The 17,479-nt window shown below is 42.5% G+C and overlaps 1 protein-coding gene across 1 annotated transcript in view; it reads right to left on the bottom strand.

The window, feature by feature from the left end:
* Positions 1-439: 439 nt before the first annotated feature.
* LOC120054161 (cytoskeleton-associated protein 5-A-like) overlaps positions 440-17,479 on the bottom strand; it is a 38,580-nt gene continuing 21,540 nt past the window's right edge. The window contains exons 27-43 of the mRNA XM_039001596.1: positions 16,089-16,217; positions 15,289-15,441; positions 14,707-14,910; positions 12,983-13,118; positions 11,173-11,366; positions 10,675-10,871; positions 9,542-9,715; positions 9,097-9,217; positions 8,639-8,818; positions 8,269-8,456; positions 7,968-8,043; positions 7,539-7,727; positions 7,281-7,409; positions 7,030-7,113; positions 6,696-6,858; positions 1,887-2,011; positions 440-1,615 (exon numbers count right to left, since the gene is read on the bottom strand). Coding sequence (XP_038857524.1) covers positions 1,361-1,615; positions 1,887-2,011; positions 6,696-6,858; positions 7,030-7,113; positions 7,281-7,409; positions 7,539-7,727; positions 7,968-8,043; positions 8,269-8,456; positions 8,639-8,818; positions 9,097-9,217; positions 9,542-9,715; positions 10,675-10,871; positions 11,173-11,366; positions 12,983-13,118; positions 14,707-14,910; positions 15,289-15,441; positions 16,089-16,217 — 2,697 coding nt within the window. The 3' untranslated portion in view covers positions 440-1,360. The remainder of the gene's footprint in view (positions 1,616-1,886; positions 2,012-6,695; positions 6,859-7,029; positions 7,114-7,280; positions 7,410-7,538; positions 7,728-7,967; positions 8,044-8,268; positions 8,457-8,638; positions 8,819-9,096; positions 9,218-9,541; positions 9,716-10,674; positions 10,872-11,172; positions 11,367-12,982; positions 13,119-14,706; positions 14,911-15,288; positions 15,442-16,088; positions 16,218-17,479) is intronic.

Raw genomic sequence — 17,479 nt, forward strand, 5'->3', positions numbered from 1 at the left:
TGCAAACCACAACAAAAAAGACATGCCGAGGGCCAGGCTTCCAGTCTGGAAACACGGTTTTCTACGCTCGTTGGCTTAAAGATTTGATGACAGAAATCTGTGGAAAGCTTGATATCCTGCCATTAAATGTCCAATGTTTTCCTGCATGTGTATGCCACATCTTCCATTATCCATTGGCCTTTTCAGAATATTGTATGGAATAGAAAAATAGCTTGTCAGATGTCTAAAATGTTGTGTCCTTTCGGCACTTTATCGTCTTGAGACATTACCGCAGATTGTATATTTATGTACACAAATGCAATTTATGTATATTTGCCTTTATTGTAACTTATGAGCTGAAGTTCCGAAATGCCTTAATATAAATGTACATCACTCAACATGTGGTGCAGTGATGTGTTCAATCGAGCAAGAATAAAATGCAAAACGTATCCACATTAGGTAGTTTGTTAAAAAAACAACTTTATTGCCATTTCACTATCGATTATACACTTAAAACCCATAAGAGCAACAATTTAAGACTACTTCCATTTGAATTAAATACAAAAACAATGCATCAGAATTAGTGACGTTCTGCTACAGTATGCAAGATGGGAGTATTATTAAACCAATGACTTAAGCATATTTTAGTAATGCAAACTTTATTACAAAAACAATTACTTCATGCCATGCTCCTTGCTTTACTTCGAGAACAGAATCAATCCTTCAAGTTTTACAAGTCTTAACTTCATAGATGGAAAAGCAAAATAGCAAGTTTAGCAAACAGTGGTATGAACTGACAGAGCCTAGAAACAGGGTTGGGGTCAATTCCAGAAGTAAACTGACATTCCAATTCCTACTCAGATTTTCCTAAATGCTTCTCTGAGGAAACATTAGTTTTTTTTGTTTACTTCCAGAAATAACTGAATTAAAATGGAATTGACCCCAACCCTGCTTGGAGGCCCAGAGAAGAGACATGTTATGGTTTGACTATGAAATTCAAAACCTTTAAAAAAAAAAGAGAAAAAAAAAAGGCTAGATTAAGTTACACATATTACAGCATTCTGCACATGGAAACTGTACACTATGTCCCTAACTTGACACTTAAAAGCGTTGAGTGGTTAGCATCCATGAGTATATACACACAAAATTGTGCCACGATACTCAACAAAAAAATTGTCCACTTACAGAATATTATACAATGAGACAGGTGCTTTTTGAATTTACACAGAAGAGGGGGTTACCCAGAAAAAGAAAGCCAGGACAAGAGCAGGGTTTTGGGGTGGGTAAAGCCAAGGCTTGGTGTGTATCTGGTCGAGGGTGGGGGCTGGCTAACACATTAGATAGACTGGGTATAGAGATGAGCTTGGGGGTCAGGGGTCGTTTATTGGCGGTTGCTCTTTATCCGTTCCAGCCTCTTCTTGAGGTCGTCGAGGTTGGCGGAGGGGGACGAGCAACGAGTGGGGCTGTGGGAGTGGGACTGCTCCTGCTGGAAGTGGGACTCGCGGGACTCTTTGAGCTGAGACAGTTTGCTTTGGAGCATGTCTGTGGAGGAGGCCACCGAGGGCTTGGACAGCAGGGAGGTGATGGGACGCATCAGTCCACTGTCCCCCTCCTCCTGCTGTAACAGCTGAGCCTGCTATTAGGATGGAGATGAGAGAGGGAGAGAGAGAGACAGGAAAGAGAAGGGAGGGGAAAGCGGGAAGGGAGTGGAAAGAGAACAGGTGATCAGCTTTCAAATTTAAAGTAAGCAAGCCAAGAAACAATGCTACATCACTGGGTATGACAAGCTATAATATAAAATGGGGACAGTCATTAATACAGCAAGTATTCAAATTCTACATCAACATCATAATATGAATGTGAAATTGTAAGCCAAGTGGCACCAATGTGATCAACATTAAACTAACCCTGGAGTTGTTCTCCAGTCCTTGTCTCTGTCTCAGAATCTTCAGTCTCTCGTAGTACACTGCAGGTTTCATCTCCTCTCCGTTCAGAGGCACTGAGCCAGAGTCTAGGCCATGTTGGGGAATCACTGGAACAGAGAAACATTTAACTTCAACAGAACTCGTCACAGCAACTGAAGCGCTTTTCAAACAGTCCAGCACATGCATATACAGTAATATCAATGAATGCATTCGTTCAGTATTCAAACCTCTCGACTTTTTCCACTTCAATCAAATAACATTTTATTGGTCACATACACATGGTTAGCAGATGTTAATGCGAGTGTAGTGAAATGCTTGTGCTTCTAGTTCCGACAGTGCAGTAACATTAACAAGTAATCTAACAATTTCCCAACAACTTCCTAATACACACAAATCTAAAAAGGGGTGAATGAGAATATGTACATATAAGTATTTGGATGAGCGATGGCCGAGTGGCATAGGCAAGGTGCAATAGATGGTATAAAATACAGTATATACATAAGATATGTAAACATTATTAAAGTGGCATTATTTAATGTGGCATTGCTTAAAACTTCTTATGGCTGGATGCTTGGATGAATAAGGTGCCCAGAGTAAACTGCCTGCTACTCAGGCCCAGAAGCTAATATATGCATATTATTATGGATAGAAAACACTGAAGTTTCTAAAACTGTTTGAATGATGTCTGTGAGTATAACAGAACTCATATGGCAGGCAAAAACCTGAGAAAAAAATCGAACCAGGAAGTGGGAAATCTGAGGTTTGTAGGTTTTTAAGTCTTTGCCTATCCAATATACAGTGTCATATTGCACTTCCTAAGGCTTCCACTAGATGTCAACAGTCTTTAGAACCTTGTTTCAGGCTTCTACTGTGAAGGGTGAGAGAATAAGAGCTGTTTGACTAAGGGGTCTGGCAGAAGGCCATGAGCTCAGTCAGGTGTGCGCCCGTGAGAGTTAGCTGCGTTACTTTTCATTTCTAAAGACAATGGAATTGTCCGGTTGGAATATTTTTGAAGATTTATTATAAAAACATCCTAAAGATTGATTCTATACATCGTTTGACATGTTTCTACGAACTGTAATGGAACCTTTTGACTTTGTCTGGCCTGCGCCTCGTGAATTTGGATTTGTGAACAAAAAGGAGGTATTTGGACATAAATGGACTTTATCGAACAAAACAAACATTTATTGTGGAACTGGGATTCCTGGGAGTGCATTCTGTTGAAGATCATCAAAGTGAATATTTATAACGCTATTTCTGACTTTGACTGACTCCACAACATGGCGGTGTCACGAACCGGCTCAAAGCCCGTAACAAAAGGGAGACAACGTGGAGATAAGGAGTAACAAAATATATTTATTAAATAAAGTAACCTAAATGCAATAAACAATGGTGTGTGTAATCAGTAATCAGTAGTGTAAGTGTGTGTTTTGGCATGCATGAATGTGATAATGCAGTGTGTTGAAAGGTGCTAAAGCAAACAACCAAAAAGTCACAAAAAGCCACAACAAAATCTATCAAGGTGTCTGCATGGAGAGAGTCTCCCCTATGAATGGGGAAATGGTGCATTTATCCTATGACAGTGGGCCCAGGTGTTTCCCATGTAGCTGACGACCCTCCCAACTCCGCCCACCGACATCCTAATAAGGAAACAAGAACAAAGAGAGAATACGGCAGACAGAGTGGAAGGGTCGTCACAGCGGGTATCTGTATGGCTTGTTTTTGTGTCTGAGCGCTGTACTCAGATTATTGCATGGTGTGCTTTTTCCGTAAAGCTTTTTTGAAATCTGACACAGCGGTTGCATTAAGGAGAAGTATATCTTTAAAGTGACTAGTGATCCATATTTGTAATTTTTTTGTACCTTTTATTTAACGAGGCAAGTCAGTTAAGAACAAATTCTTATTTACAATGACGGCCTACTGGGGAACAGTGGGTTAACTGCCTTGTTCAGGGGCAGAACGACAGATTTGCTCTTTCCTGAAGTCCACGGTCATCTCCTTTGTTTTGTTGATGTTTTGTGAGTTTCTTTTCCTGACACCACACTCCGAGTGCCCTCACCACCTCCCTGTAGGCTGTCTCGTAGTCGTTGGTGATCAAGCCAACTACTGTTGTGTCGTCTGCAAACTTGATGATTGAGTTGCATGCCCATGCAGTTGTGGGTGAACAGGGAGTACAGGAGAGGGCTAAGCACACAGACTTGTGGTGCCCCAGTGTTGAGGATCAGCGAAGTAAAGATGTTGTTTCCTAACTTCACCACCTGAGGTGAAGGTTGATGATGAGCTTGGAGGGTACTATGGTGTTGAATATTGAGCTGTAGTCAATGAACAGCATTCTTACATAGGTATTATTTTTGTCCAGATGGGATAAGACAGTATGCAGTGTGATGGCGATTATGTCGTCTGTGGACCTGTTGGGGCGGTGGGAATAAATATCACTGAATGACAGTATGAGGACTGGTCTTTATAAATCAATCAGATTTTTATGTGGCAATGTAAGGGTTATTTTGCTCTTCACTCGCAGTCAATAGCCTAGGCCTCCTCCTGACCGGTCAGGTTGTACAGTGCCATATTTTCCTAACAGAAACCCTTAATTAAAATTGCTTTAGCCGTAATTGAAAAATTAATCAATGCTCCCTTTGTCATTTAGTTTTATAACTAAAATGCTTGACTGCATTTAAAGACTTGTATGCTGTGTGATGACGTGCACAAATTAGTTTATTGATGTACTGTATATTTAAGTAGGCCTTTATGCCAATAAGTAAGTTACACTAAAGCAGCTACAGTAACAAATGCATTTGAGTTTTCTTGGAATAGAAACACGCTGTACAGTGCCATATCTTCCTAACGGAAACCCCTAGGCCTACAGTTTTTTTGGAAATAGAAAAACCACAATATTCATAAAATTAATTAAGCTACATTTTAATTGTCTAAAAGCCCCTTAGATATTCATTTAGAATCCTTGTAGGTCTAATCCTAGAATTAGACCTACAAGGACATTTTATTGATCTGCCAGTATTTTCATTTAGAGATTCCGGTAAACTCTTTGATGTTTCCTTTTATGTGTCCTAACAATTATTGGATTATTCACCATGGCAACCAACAAAATGTATTTCTTAGTTAGGCTGGCTTTTGTGGAGATCAGACCGTTTTCATTTGCAGGGATATTTGTGCTTTTTTTTGACCAAATGTAAGTCAGGACAAATACTTATTTCACTTTTATAATATTCCTGTTGCTATTGTTATATGTAAGTACAAGAAATGTGCATGTAGTGGGTTAACTTTCTTCACCAGTTCTCTTACCATTTTGTACAATTGTGTGATTAGCCTACCAATTGGTCAAACTAATGTTAATTCCCTTGAGAGGAATTATGGTGTGTTATTTTTCTCTTATTGTCAATTGTGTATAGGGATGGTTGACATTAGTGTTTAATGTAATATTGTTTATTTGATTTACATTGTAGTAACGTTCTATTTCTTTTATTCCGTTTCTCTCTGTACACAGACCACATGTATACTCTGCTTCATCATTAAACACCTAGACTGGGCTTCTGTGTCTGTCATCACTCTTTGACCAGAGTGCAGTCTGGTCTCTGTCTACTCCCAGTGGCCTATCCACACAGAGAGCACCAGACTCCGTTTTAATAATATACAGTGGTAAGAAAAGTATCTCAATCGGGTTGAGGTCAGGACTCTGACTGGGCCACTCCAGAAGGCGTCATTTCTTCTGTGGAAGCCATTCCGTTGTTGATTTACTTCTGTATTTTGGGTTGTCCTATTGCGTCACCAAACTTCGGTTGAGCTTCAATTGGCGGACAGATAGCCTTACATTCTCCTGCAAAATGTCTTGATGAACTCCGTAGTTGATAGCAAGCTGTCCAGGCCTTGAGGAAGCAAAGCAGCCCCAAACCATGACGCTCCCTCCACCATACTTTACAGTTGGGATGAGGTTTTGATGTTGGTGTGCTGTGCCTTTTTTTCTCCACACACAGTGTTGTGTGTTCCTTCCAAACAACTCTGTAGTTGTAGTTTCATCTCTCTACAGAATATTTTGCCAGTAGCGCTGTGGAACATCCAGGTGCACTTTTTGCAAACTTCAGACATGTAGCAATGTTTTTTTTTTTGACAGCAGTGGCTTCTTCCGTGGTGCCCTCCCATGAATACCATTCTTGTTTAGTGTTTTACGTATCGTAGACTCGTCAACAGAGACGCTAGCATGTTCCAGAGATTTCTGTAAGGCTTTAGCTGACATTCTAGGATTCTTCTTAACCTCATTGAGCATTCTGCGCTCTTGCAGTCATCTTTGCAAGACAGCCACTCCTAGGGAGGGTAGCAACAGTGCTGAACTTTCTCCATTTATAGACAATTTGTCTTACTGTGGACTATTGAACATCAAGGCTTTTAGAGATACTTTTGTAACCCTTCCCAGCTTTATGCAAGTGAACAATTATTAATCTTAGGTCTTCTGAGATCTCTTTTGTTTGAGGCATGGTTCACATCAGGCAATGCTTCTTGTGAATAGCAGACTCAAATTTTGTACTAACCACTGTACATACAGTGGTTAGCTACTAGTAATCCTCAATAGTAATTCAAACAATACTAACACTGCTTATACCAAAGCACTAGAGCTGATGTCAGGATTGCATTTCCTATTACTCTGCTACAGATTTGTACAATCTCTGGGTTAGACACATGGTAGACAGTCTTATCAGATAAAATATTACAAGGCAAAGAACAAAACTTCACATTTAAACTTTTGAGTGGAATTCCCTTTTAATCTTTCAGGGTTAGTACCTGTGCTAGAAGGCTGGATCCTGCCTTTGCCCTCTCTCTCAGACTCGATCATGCGGAGGCCTCTCTCCACGTAGCTCTGGAAGAACTGAGACGTGTTCCTCAGGAAGGGCTCCAGGTCAGCGTCTGAGTAATTCTGTTTATACTCATACAGCTCCGTCAGGCCCTGGGGAAACAACAAACAGTTAACTCACAATTCTGGATTGGTACTGTAAATTAATTTAGCCAGTCACTGAGAACACCATCTTTTACAATTAAGACCTTAACAAGAGGGTGCAAACCGTAAAATTAAGGTATGAATACATGAACGACCAAGGAAATAAAGAAAAATAATCACCTCCTTTGTGTTTTCCTTGGAGCCAATTTTCTTGAATATCTCAGAGAGGATGTCGCTCACTTTAGCTTTTGACATCCTGTCATCCTGGAAGCAGCAAGAATACATTAGGCTATTATGGAAGTGGACTCAAGTTGCACTACAGAGATGTTGGTAAAAACTTTGTGTTATCCACAACTATTTTAAAAGCAGTGTATTCACTTGAATGACGTTAAATAAATCCAGTAATTAGAGGTTGGGTTAACTCAACGCACCTGGCCTTTCTCGGTGCCCCGGTCAGACTTCATGCCAGAGAAGTTTCCAGAGTGTTTGACCACTCGTCTCAGGTGGGCCTCCAGCTCAGAATCATTCTTGTTCTCTATCATGGACATGTGGTCCAGGATCTAGACACAGCAAAGCAACACGGTCAAAACAACAACAGCCTACACTATGGTCTACTTAATCAAAACCACAGACAACAAAATCACTCAACTATTGGATGTGAATGAGCTTTGGGTATGTATAGTACATACCTTGGCTCCAGTGAGTTTACACAGTGTGTGCAGCAGGGTCTTGAGGGTCCTGTGGGGCACGTCAGACTTCAGCTGCTTCAGTTTCTCCTTGGGGAACACCTTCATAAAGTTGTGGACATCCAATAGGATGCGGTCCAGGTTGATGCTGTTGATGGTCTCTGGCAGGAACCGGATCATACGCCACAGGCACTAGAGAGACAGCGAGTACCAGAGGGTTAAATATATTACATTTCAAATTTGTTCATTGAGCCTCAAAATAATTATTCAGAATGATTTGGATTGGAAATAGGTAATCATTTGTTTTCGAGCTAAAAAGGTCAAATGTCCCAAAGAACAGGGAATACACATCTGACTAGCTCATGTGCAAACACCATACATATCATGCCCAGACAAAAGTAAACACTCCCATAACAAATGAAATAGTAATACCTTCATGACCAGTTCAGAGAACATAGGAGACCCTGATGAGGTGGTAAGGCTGTCCTGTAGCAGCACCAGAAGAGCACTGGGAGAAGAGAAAAAGACAGACAGAAAATACTAGATACAGTATTCTGGAAATGCCTTAATCTGTATCAACCTTAGCCAGGGTGCATTCTGCTGCTCAGAGGTTCTCTGAAGTACCCGAGCCATCGCTAACATTTCTCAGGACAAGGCATTTCGAAAAATGTTACTTAATGTGCACTGTCCCCGTAAAACTAAATGCAATAAAGTCAAGGTTCTGAGTTCTGACCTGAGGATGTTGGTCTGGTCAGACTTCTCCAGTACTCTGACCACCAGCAGGTTGACGGAGCGAATGAGCTGCTGTCCGTCCTCGATGTCCTCCACCCGGGCATCCAGCATCAGGGTGATCAGACCGTGCATCAGGTCCTTTAGAACCCCCATAGACGCCTCTCGCGCCAGGCTCTCCATAGAGAACAACTACAGTACACAGGTGACACACAAACACAGCAGTGGCACAGATGTCCACACCAGTCTACTAAGCCTACTCCGGTGTGGTTTTAGATGTTAAAACAAAACCTCTTTAGAGAGACTGAGCCAACTCTTTGAAACAACAGACCAGTATCACCCCTTAGTAGTGTGAATGTGTAGTCACTACTCACTGAGAGCATGTTGCCGATGATACAGCTGTAGAGCTTGAAGATGTCCTTCTTGTCGAGGCGGTCGTCGGCCATGTGTGTGTTGTAGATGAGGCGCAGCTGCATGAAGGTGGCGATGAGGAACTGGTCGATATGACCTGACATGGCCTCCGCCTTGTCCTCCTGCCTCAGCACCTCATCAATCTTGGGGGAAGGGGAGAGACAGAGGTTAATACGCACAGAGACACTGTCCACTGCTTGCGCTCTTCTCGTTTCTAACTAGAGCAGAGTACTGCAGGTAGATAGGTCGAAGTTTGATGTTCCCTAGTCTCCCATTTCCAGACTCCCAAGTATCCTTCACTCAACTATTGGTAGACGGAAATCGAGGTTTGATGACCTCTTTTTCAATAAAAGACTCCGTACAGGAGAGCCTGCTATTGCACCATGGTGTACCTGAGCCTATACTACAGTGATGTACCAACCTGTGCCAGAGCCTGGATGCTGGTGTTGATGTCTCCACTGGCCACCTGGGAGATGACAAAGTTGATGGTGGAAGCGGTGCTGTTGTGAAGATCATCAAAGTGGGGCGAGACAGAGCGGATCCTGGGGAAACACACACAACTAATTACATAACCACTCATTGTCATTTGTCTTGGGATGCCACAACCGTCACTAGTCTCTTGGATCTTAGAAATTCTAAAAAACTTCTACAGTAGATCAATGCACATCCCTCCCAGCCAGTGTTGGTATAATGCTCAGACAGTTTAACCATGTATCCATACTTTAAAAGTTCATCCCTCTACTGTTCATCCCTCTGCTATTTCAGAACTACTGTGAAAAAGACTGAAATGGAAGTTCAGGCCAGCGTTGGTCTAAGACTTGGGACGGGTTGGCATAAAGTTTGGGTCCGTTCAAACAGACACTCACTTGGGCTCTGGCATCGTGATGGGCTCCAGCAGTTCGTCCAGTTTGTGTTGGACCAGGTCGGGCAGCTCACTGACCCGTGTGTGGTCGTTCTCAATCATGTCCAGGTCCAGCTGAAACTCCTTGGGGATGGACGGGTGCGAGTGTTCCCGTAGAGCGTTCTGAGCCCGCGCTTGGCTGGGGGAGAACAGAAGAGGATAATTCAGAACAATGTCATCGAAACCAACACAGACAGACAGGTCGGGTCACACATCTCCGTTCCAATATACCCGCACCAGCATACTATTTGGAATGGCTGTGTAATACATTGCTTCACCCTAAGTGGTTTGCTAGTATGGAAGGTTGCCATTAACACAGGACGACGAGGAAGAGGGGGGGGGGGGGGGGGACACACCAACTGAACTATTTAGTTTAGACTGGTGAGTGTTACGTTTAGATTCATCTACATTACATCCCCATTCTGAGTGCTTCTGGAGAGCAGAGTGCACACTGTCTGGGAGAGGCACGGCGGTACTCACATCCTATAAGTGCGATACATTATTCTGTCCATGGAGAGCAGAGCAGCGATAAGAGAAGAGCAATTATAAAGGAGAAGAGAGGCTGAGGATTAAGAGACCACACACACACCATGCAATGAAACCAAACAGAATAGGAGAAGGAAAGACCACGCAAATACTCTTTTCACACCCTCGTGCCAACCCAAACCGTGCAAAACCAATTTCCTTCTGGCGACAAAGTACGATATTTTTTTTTTATCATCTCACTGTGCCGGCTCAGATATTTCTTCTTTCAAATTGTTGTTCAAGCATGTATGACGGATGCGTAACCTGGCCAGCGCAGTAGAGCTCGACACGGTTCGGCTCATCTCGTCAGTGTGAAAAGAGTAAAAGACGGACATTGAGGAGGAGCATAAAAGAGGGCTTATCCTTACGACGGTTTGTGGGTAAGGTCTTAAGACATGGACAGAATGTTTTTTTTGCCATGAATGTGAGTAAAGTACAGTGGCACTTGTAACTGCTAGATCACCAGACTAAAGTAAAAAAAAAAAAAACATAGATCCGTTAGAATAGAGAGCCATGCTTTGGTAGGTAGGTGGTTGAGGAGGCACCAGGTCAGGGATTTGACCCATCCCATACTTGAGCTTGTCGGGCACATCCTCCTGAGGTTGCTGAGCAGGCTTCCTCATGAAGGTGGCGTTGGGGTTGGAGGAGTGCTCTCTCTGGGGCCTCTCTCTCTCTGCAGCCTGTCTGGCGGGTGCTGGGGCTGCTGCAGGGGTCTTCTTAGCGGAGCGCTTGACCCTCTCCTCTAACATACTCATCTCCTTCTCAGACAGCTGCAGAAGACAGACAGGATGTTTGAGCTAGACACCGGAGACGACATCTCCAGAGGCGTTATACTCCAAAGCAGGATACTAAGTTAGACAACTTTAAGAAACATTCACATTTTCTGGTTCATTAATAAAAGTGAAAGTTGACTATGGGTTGTTGGTTGAAACAGTCCATGGCCATTTCAAGCATATAAAACATTTAAAAAAATATTAATTTCTGAACATTTAAGTTTGCTGGCTAACTCATTGATCCTGCTTTGTGACATAACCTCTATTGCAGTATATTGTAGTAGTAGGAGTATCTTACATTGCCAATGAGTTTGTAGACTTGGTCCCCACAGACATTGTACACAGCCAACACTGTGTTGAGGGCAGCGTTGCGTACTGAATTGTCCCTGTCTCCGATGTGAACAGCGATCTCTTTCAGGGATTTGGCCGGTGTTGGCTGACAGACGTTCATTCCATAGTTCTCTATCAGACAGCCCAGCTCCTCAAGACATTCTAGGGGAATACAGGGAGAGAATGGTTCGTTCGTGCCACAACGAGGAGATACAAATAAGGATATTGAAGGTGGCACAATGTCTTGTCTTCTCAACCCCCCTTGTCATAAATACATAAGGCTCATACAGTGCATTCGGAAAGGATTCAGACTCCTTGAGTTTTTCCACATTTTGTTACGCAAAGGTATTAAATAATTAAACTGAAATATAGATTTACAGCCTAGGAACAGTGGGTTAACTGCCTTGTTCAGGGGCAGAACGACAGATTTGTACCTTGTCAGCTCGGGGATTCGATCTCGCAACCTTTCGGTTACTAGTCCAACGCTCTAACCACTAGGCTACGCTACCATGCCCTGTGGACGGCGCTTAAATCGGAGCCAATTTCCTCCTACAACAGTACAATGACCCAAAGCACAGCTCCAAACTATGCAAGAACTTTTTAAAGAAGAAGCAGTCAGCTGGTATTCTGTCTATAATGGAACGGCCAGCACAGTCACCGGATCTCAACCTTATTGAGCTGTTCTGGGAGCAGCTTGACCGTATGGTACGTAAGAAGTGCCCATCAAGCCAATCCAACTTGTTGGAAGTACTTCAGGAAGCATGGGGTGAAATCTCTTCAGATTGACAACTAGAATGCAAGGTTATAATTGCTGCAAATGGAGGTTTCTTTGACGAAAGCAAAGTTTGAAGGACAATTATCTCAATTAGAAATCATTATTTATAACCTTGTCAACGTCTTGACTATATTCCTATTCATTTTGCAACTCATTTCATGTATGTCTTCATGGAAAACAAGGACATTTCTAAGTGACCCCAAACTTTTGAACGGCAGTGTACATTTCAAAAGTCAAGATTCAGCCTTACGCTTTCAATAAAACAATGAATGTCACAGTTCGCAGATTTGTGAATCATGCATTCACTGACAACGGAGCAGAGTGAAGCCTGCATCCAGCAACGTCACAAGTGACATGACCCGTTTTTGCAGCCTTCTCAGTTCTGCACTCCAGAGAGAAAGAGAGAGAGGGCAAACTCAACTGAACTAGTTTCAATGTATGGAATCACTTGTGAGTTTCTGGATTTTGGGTAAATTTCACTTTTAACTATATGATTATATACATCGTTTGACATGTTTCTACGAACTGTAATATAACTTTTTGGACTTTGTCTGGACCTAGTGCCTGCACGTTTGGATTACTGGACTAAACGCACAAACAAAAAGGAGGTATTGGACATAAATATGGACTTTATCGAACAAAACTAACATTTATTGTGGAACTGGGATTCCTGGGAGTGCATTCCGATGAAGATCATCAAAGGTAAGTGAATATTTATAATGCTATTTCTGACTTTTGTTGACTCCACAACATGGCGGGTATCTGTATGGCTTGTTTTGGTGCCTGAGCGCTCTACTCAGATTATTCCATGGTGTGCTTTCGCTGTAAAGCTTTTTTGAAATCTGACACAGCGGTTGCATTAAGGAGGAGTATATCTTTAAGAAACTTTGGGTCCTTGAAAAACACTATATAAGTATTACTATTATTACAATGAACATAAGATTTGACAATGCAATAAATGATGTCTAGTTCTTTATTCTAGCCTTGGTCCACTTGGTCTTACCAGCTCTTTGTTTGGAGTTCTTGGACTTGGTCCCGTCCATGAGGAAAGGGAAGACTTTGCTTGCAGGGTAGACCTTACACAGCATGGTGAGGATGGCACGCACGTCTTTACGCACCACATCCTTTGATTCCCCAACCTGTCAGGGGAAAAAAGGATGTAAAAAAAGAAATGGTTAGTCACACAAACCATAGCTTCTATAAACAGAGACCACACACGACATGGAGAAACTGTGTGGTGGTCCCAGACCTAGGTTCAAATAGTATTTGAAGTATTTGTAATATTGTGAATATTTGCTTAAGTCTACCCTGAGTGCCAGATGTGTGGTATTCAAAATGTGGGACTATCCCACTGATCCTACTGCGCCAAGGGAGCTCAATCAAGCAGAGTTTAAGTATTTGAAAGATATAATTTTAACACTGGTCGGGGTGGTGGAAGAGGTGACTTACGTTGAGGTAGGGGATGAAGGATGAGGTGAACTTGAGAATGAGGTAGGAGATGAAGAATAAGGTGACTTAGTTTGAGGATGAGGTAGGGGATGGAGGTGACTTACACTATATATACACTTTTTTGTATGTGGACACCACTTCAAATTTGTGGATTCGGCTATTTCAGCCACACCCGTTGCTGACATGCGTATAAAATCGAGCACACATCCATGCAGTCTCCATAGACAAACATTGGCAGTAGAATGTCCTTACTGAAGAACTCAGTGACTTTCAACGTGGCACCGTCATAGGATGCCACCTTTCCAACAAGTCAGTTCGTCATATTTCTGCCTTGGTCAACTGTAAGTGCTGTTATTGAAGTGTAAACGTCTAAGAGCAATAGCTCAGCCGCGAAGTGGTAGGCCACACAAGCTCACAGAACGAGACCGCCAATGGCTGAAGCGCATGAAAACTGTCAGTCCTCGATTGCAACACTCACTACCGAGTTCCAAACTGCCTCTGGAAGCAACGTCAGCACAAGAACTGTTCATAAGATCACTATGTGTAATGCCAAACGTCGGCTGGAGTGGTGTAAAGCTTGGAGCAGTGGAAACTCGGTGAAGCGTGATACATCACTCCAAGGAACATCTGGCAGTCCGATGGACGAATCTGGGTTTGGCGGATGCCAGGAGAACGCTACCTGCCCCAATGCATAGCGTCAACTGTAAAGTTTGGTGGAGGAAGAATTATGGTCTGGGGCTGTTTTTCATGGGTCGACCAATGCTCCTTAGTCCAGTGAAGGGAAATCTTAATGCTACAGCATACAAGGACATTCTAGACGATTCTGTACTTCCAACTTTGTGGCAACAGTTTGGGAAAGGACCTTTCCTGTTTCAGCATGACAATTCCCCCATGCACAAAGCGAGGTCCATACAGAAATGGTTTGTCAAGATCGGTATGGAAGAACTTGACTGGCCTGCACAGAGCCCTGACCTAAACCCCATCAATCACCTTTGGGATGAATTAGAACGCTGACTGCGAGCCAGGCCTAATCGCCCAACATCGGTGACCGACCTCACTAATGCTCGTGGCTGAACAGAAGCAAGTCCCCGCAGCAACCTTCCAACATCTAGTGGAAAGCCTTCCAAGAAGAGTGAAGGTTGTTATAGCAGCAAAAGGAGGACCAACTCCATATTAATGCCCATTATTTTGGAATAACATGTTCGATGAGTAGATGTCCACATACTTTTGGTAATGTAGTGTACTTTGAGAACGAGGTAGGGGATGGAGGTGACTTACTTTGAGGATGAGGTAGGGAATGAAGGAGGAAGCCTCGTATTCGTTGAGGTGGTAGTTGTCTCTGCTCAGCGTGGGGAAGAGCAGCTTCAGGTACTCCAGAACCTTCATCAACACAGTGCTGTTGGTCTCAAAGAAACGCAGTGTGAACCACTTCAGGATCAGGTCCAAGCAGCTGAGTGTGCCCTCAAGCTCATCCTCCATTCGCTAATGAGTGGAAACATAACATTGTAGTCAGTCAAGTAAACAAACGCCCTTACGTTTCAAAGAAACACTAATGGTTTTAGTCTAAAATAAACTTGTAGATAATAGGCAGAATCTACCACACGGCTTTGGCTGATTTGTGAAGGTGATGGAGGCAAAAAGGCAATACTGGAGAAACAGGAGACTTTTTCCTGTAACTCCCGTCAGAAATAAACTAAAAATAAGATTCGATATTTGAATCCTTTTCACTCTTAAGAATATAGTTCTGTTGCAAAAAAGATAATCTCAATAACACAAACCTGTATGAATAAGAAAGAAAGACTCACCAAGGGCTCTATCTAATAAAAAAATGTGTTTTGCTGTCTCCTGCGGGGTTCTTACCTCTCCCATGACCCCAATAGCCTTGACCTGGCGTTGGAAGTCAGAAGCGTGGAAGAGTTCGTCCTGGAGCCATCTGGCGAAGCAGGTGGACATCTGAGTCTTCAACTGGTCCACATACTCATCTCGCGGGGTCTGGAAATTCCATTTCAACACCTGCATCACAAGTGAGATGATTATTCAAGACGTATATCAGCGTTATTTACTCACATTTACCGGGGGGGTATAGGTTTTAAGATGGTCATACCAAGGATCATTTAGACATTACATTTTTTACTTTTAGAACCAAAAATAATAATCGTTGCTGAAACAAAGTTTTTAAAAATGTACTATGCCAATTAGATTTTCCGCAAATTGACTCAGTTTAACTGACTCGCCAGGTTAAACAAAGGATAGAAAACAATATTTCTTCCTCAGCAAACAGTATTATCTTGGGCATCCAAAATGCCACAAAAAAAAAAAAACTGTCAGGGAGCAGATGAAACACATGACATGACTCATTTCAATACTGTCTTTTTGATCAACCCCGAGTTTCCTTCAACACTGCACTACCTCCCCTGACAACAAAGAGACACCTCACCCACTCCTTTTATCAAAGTGAAAAGCTACAAGGTGACAAACTGAATAGCTAAAAAGGTGACGTGACTTCTCTGTAGTTCAGTTGGTAGAGCATGGAGCTTGCCACGCCAGGATATAGGTTTGATTCCCGGGACCACCCATAAATGAAATGCATGCATGATTAAGTCGCTTTGGTTAAAGGCGTCTGCTAAATGGCATATATTATTATATTCTATATTACGTGCCTTCAGCCCTTTTTCCTCCTTTATCCTCTGTTCCTTGCCGTTGGGTACCAGGATAAAGATAACACCAGACCTGTCCTCCTCATCCTTGGCAGTGGCCTTAGTGACCGGGGCCTTCTTCCCAAGCACACCCTGACGACGGGACAGAGGAGAGAAATGGGAAGGTTTACAAGACAGCACAGAGACATTATCAGAACAAGATAAAAAGCACAGAAACAACATCATTACAAGATAAAGCTACAGGTAACTGCCAAAATAAAGGAAACACCAACATAAAGTGTCTCAATAGGGCGTTGGGCCACCACGAGCCAGAACAGCTTTAATGCACCTTGGTACAGACTCTACAAGTGTCTGAAACTCTATTGGAGGGATGCGGCTCAATTTTTCCACAATCCATTCCATCATTTGGTGTTTTGTTGATGGTGGTTTCAGGCGCCGCTCCAGAATCTCCCATTAGTGGTCATTTGGGTTGATATCTGGTGACTGAGACGGCCATGGTTTACATCGTTTTCATGCTCATCAAATGATTCAGTGACAACTTGTGCCCTGTGGATGGGGGCATAGCCACGGTAACCAAAATAATGGCCTGCCCAGCATTTTTGTACATGACCTTAAGCATAATGGGATGTTAATTGCTTAATTATTATGAAAGCACTTGCTTTCATTTACTCAAGTGTTGCCATCATTTTGGCAATTTCCTGTATATAAAAGCTAGAGATATATATTGTGCTCAGAATATGTGGTAGAGAAACGGGGAGGTTTAAAAGACAGTTCAGAAACATAAGATATAAAAGCTATATACAAAAGTTGTAAAACTCATTTATAGCATGGTCAGACAAAGACATAGGTTTAAAAGACTACATTATAAACATATGTTTATAATGTAGAGAACTCGGATTTCAGCCTGTAAATGAGAATAAGTCAAGGGGTATGAGAAGCTAGACTAAATATTACTACAAGATAATACTAAATATAAAAGCAAAAACATACATCGTTTAGATATTGTGTTCAGCCTCACAGAGTGTGTGTGGGTGTACCCACAAAACATGCAATTTTTTTTTGACCAACATAGTTTTAGAGACAGACACACGTGCAGTGTCTCAACACCCGGTGCAAGGCTCAGTCCACCCAGTTAGTAATACCTGAGTCACATATTAGTAACACAGTGGTGCTCGACTCCAACCATGTACCTGCTGGCTGCTAGGCTTCCCCTTTGTAAGTCTTTTAGGACTACTGACCCTATCTTTATCCAAGCTCACAACAGATTCCTGGGGGATGTTCTATTAAATGCAGAATGAAATATCCAGTTCAGAGAGAAAAGCTGGCACATAGTAGTAGCATGGTGTGCCAAGTGCTGAATGAGATTGTCATGAAAAATCTAATTCGGTACAGTG

Source organism: Salvelinus namaycush, chromosome 9 (genome assembly GCF_016432855.1).
Source record: "Salvelinus namaycush isolate Seneca chromosome 9, SaNama_1.0, whole genome shotgun sequence".
Lineage (NCBI taxonomy): Eukaryota > Metazoa > Chordata > Actinopteri > Salmoniformes > Salmonidae > Salvelinus > Salvelinus namaycush.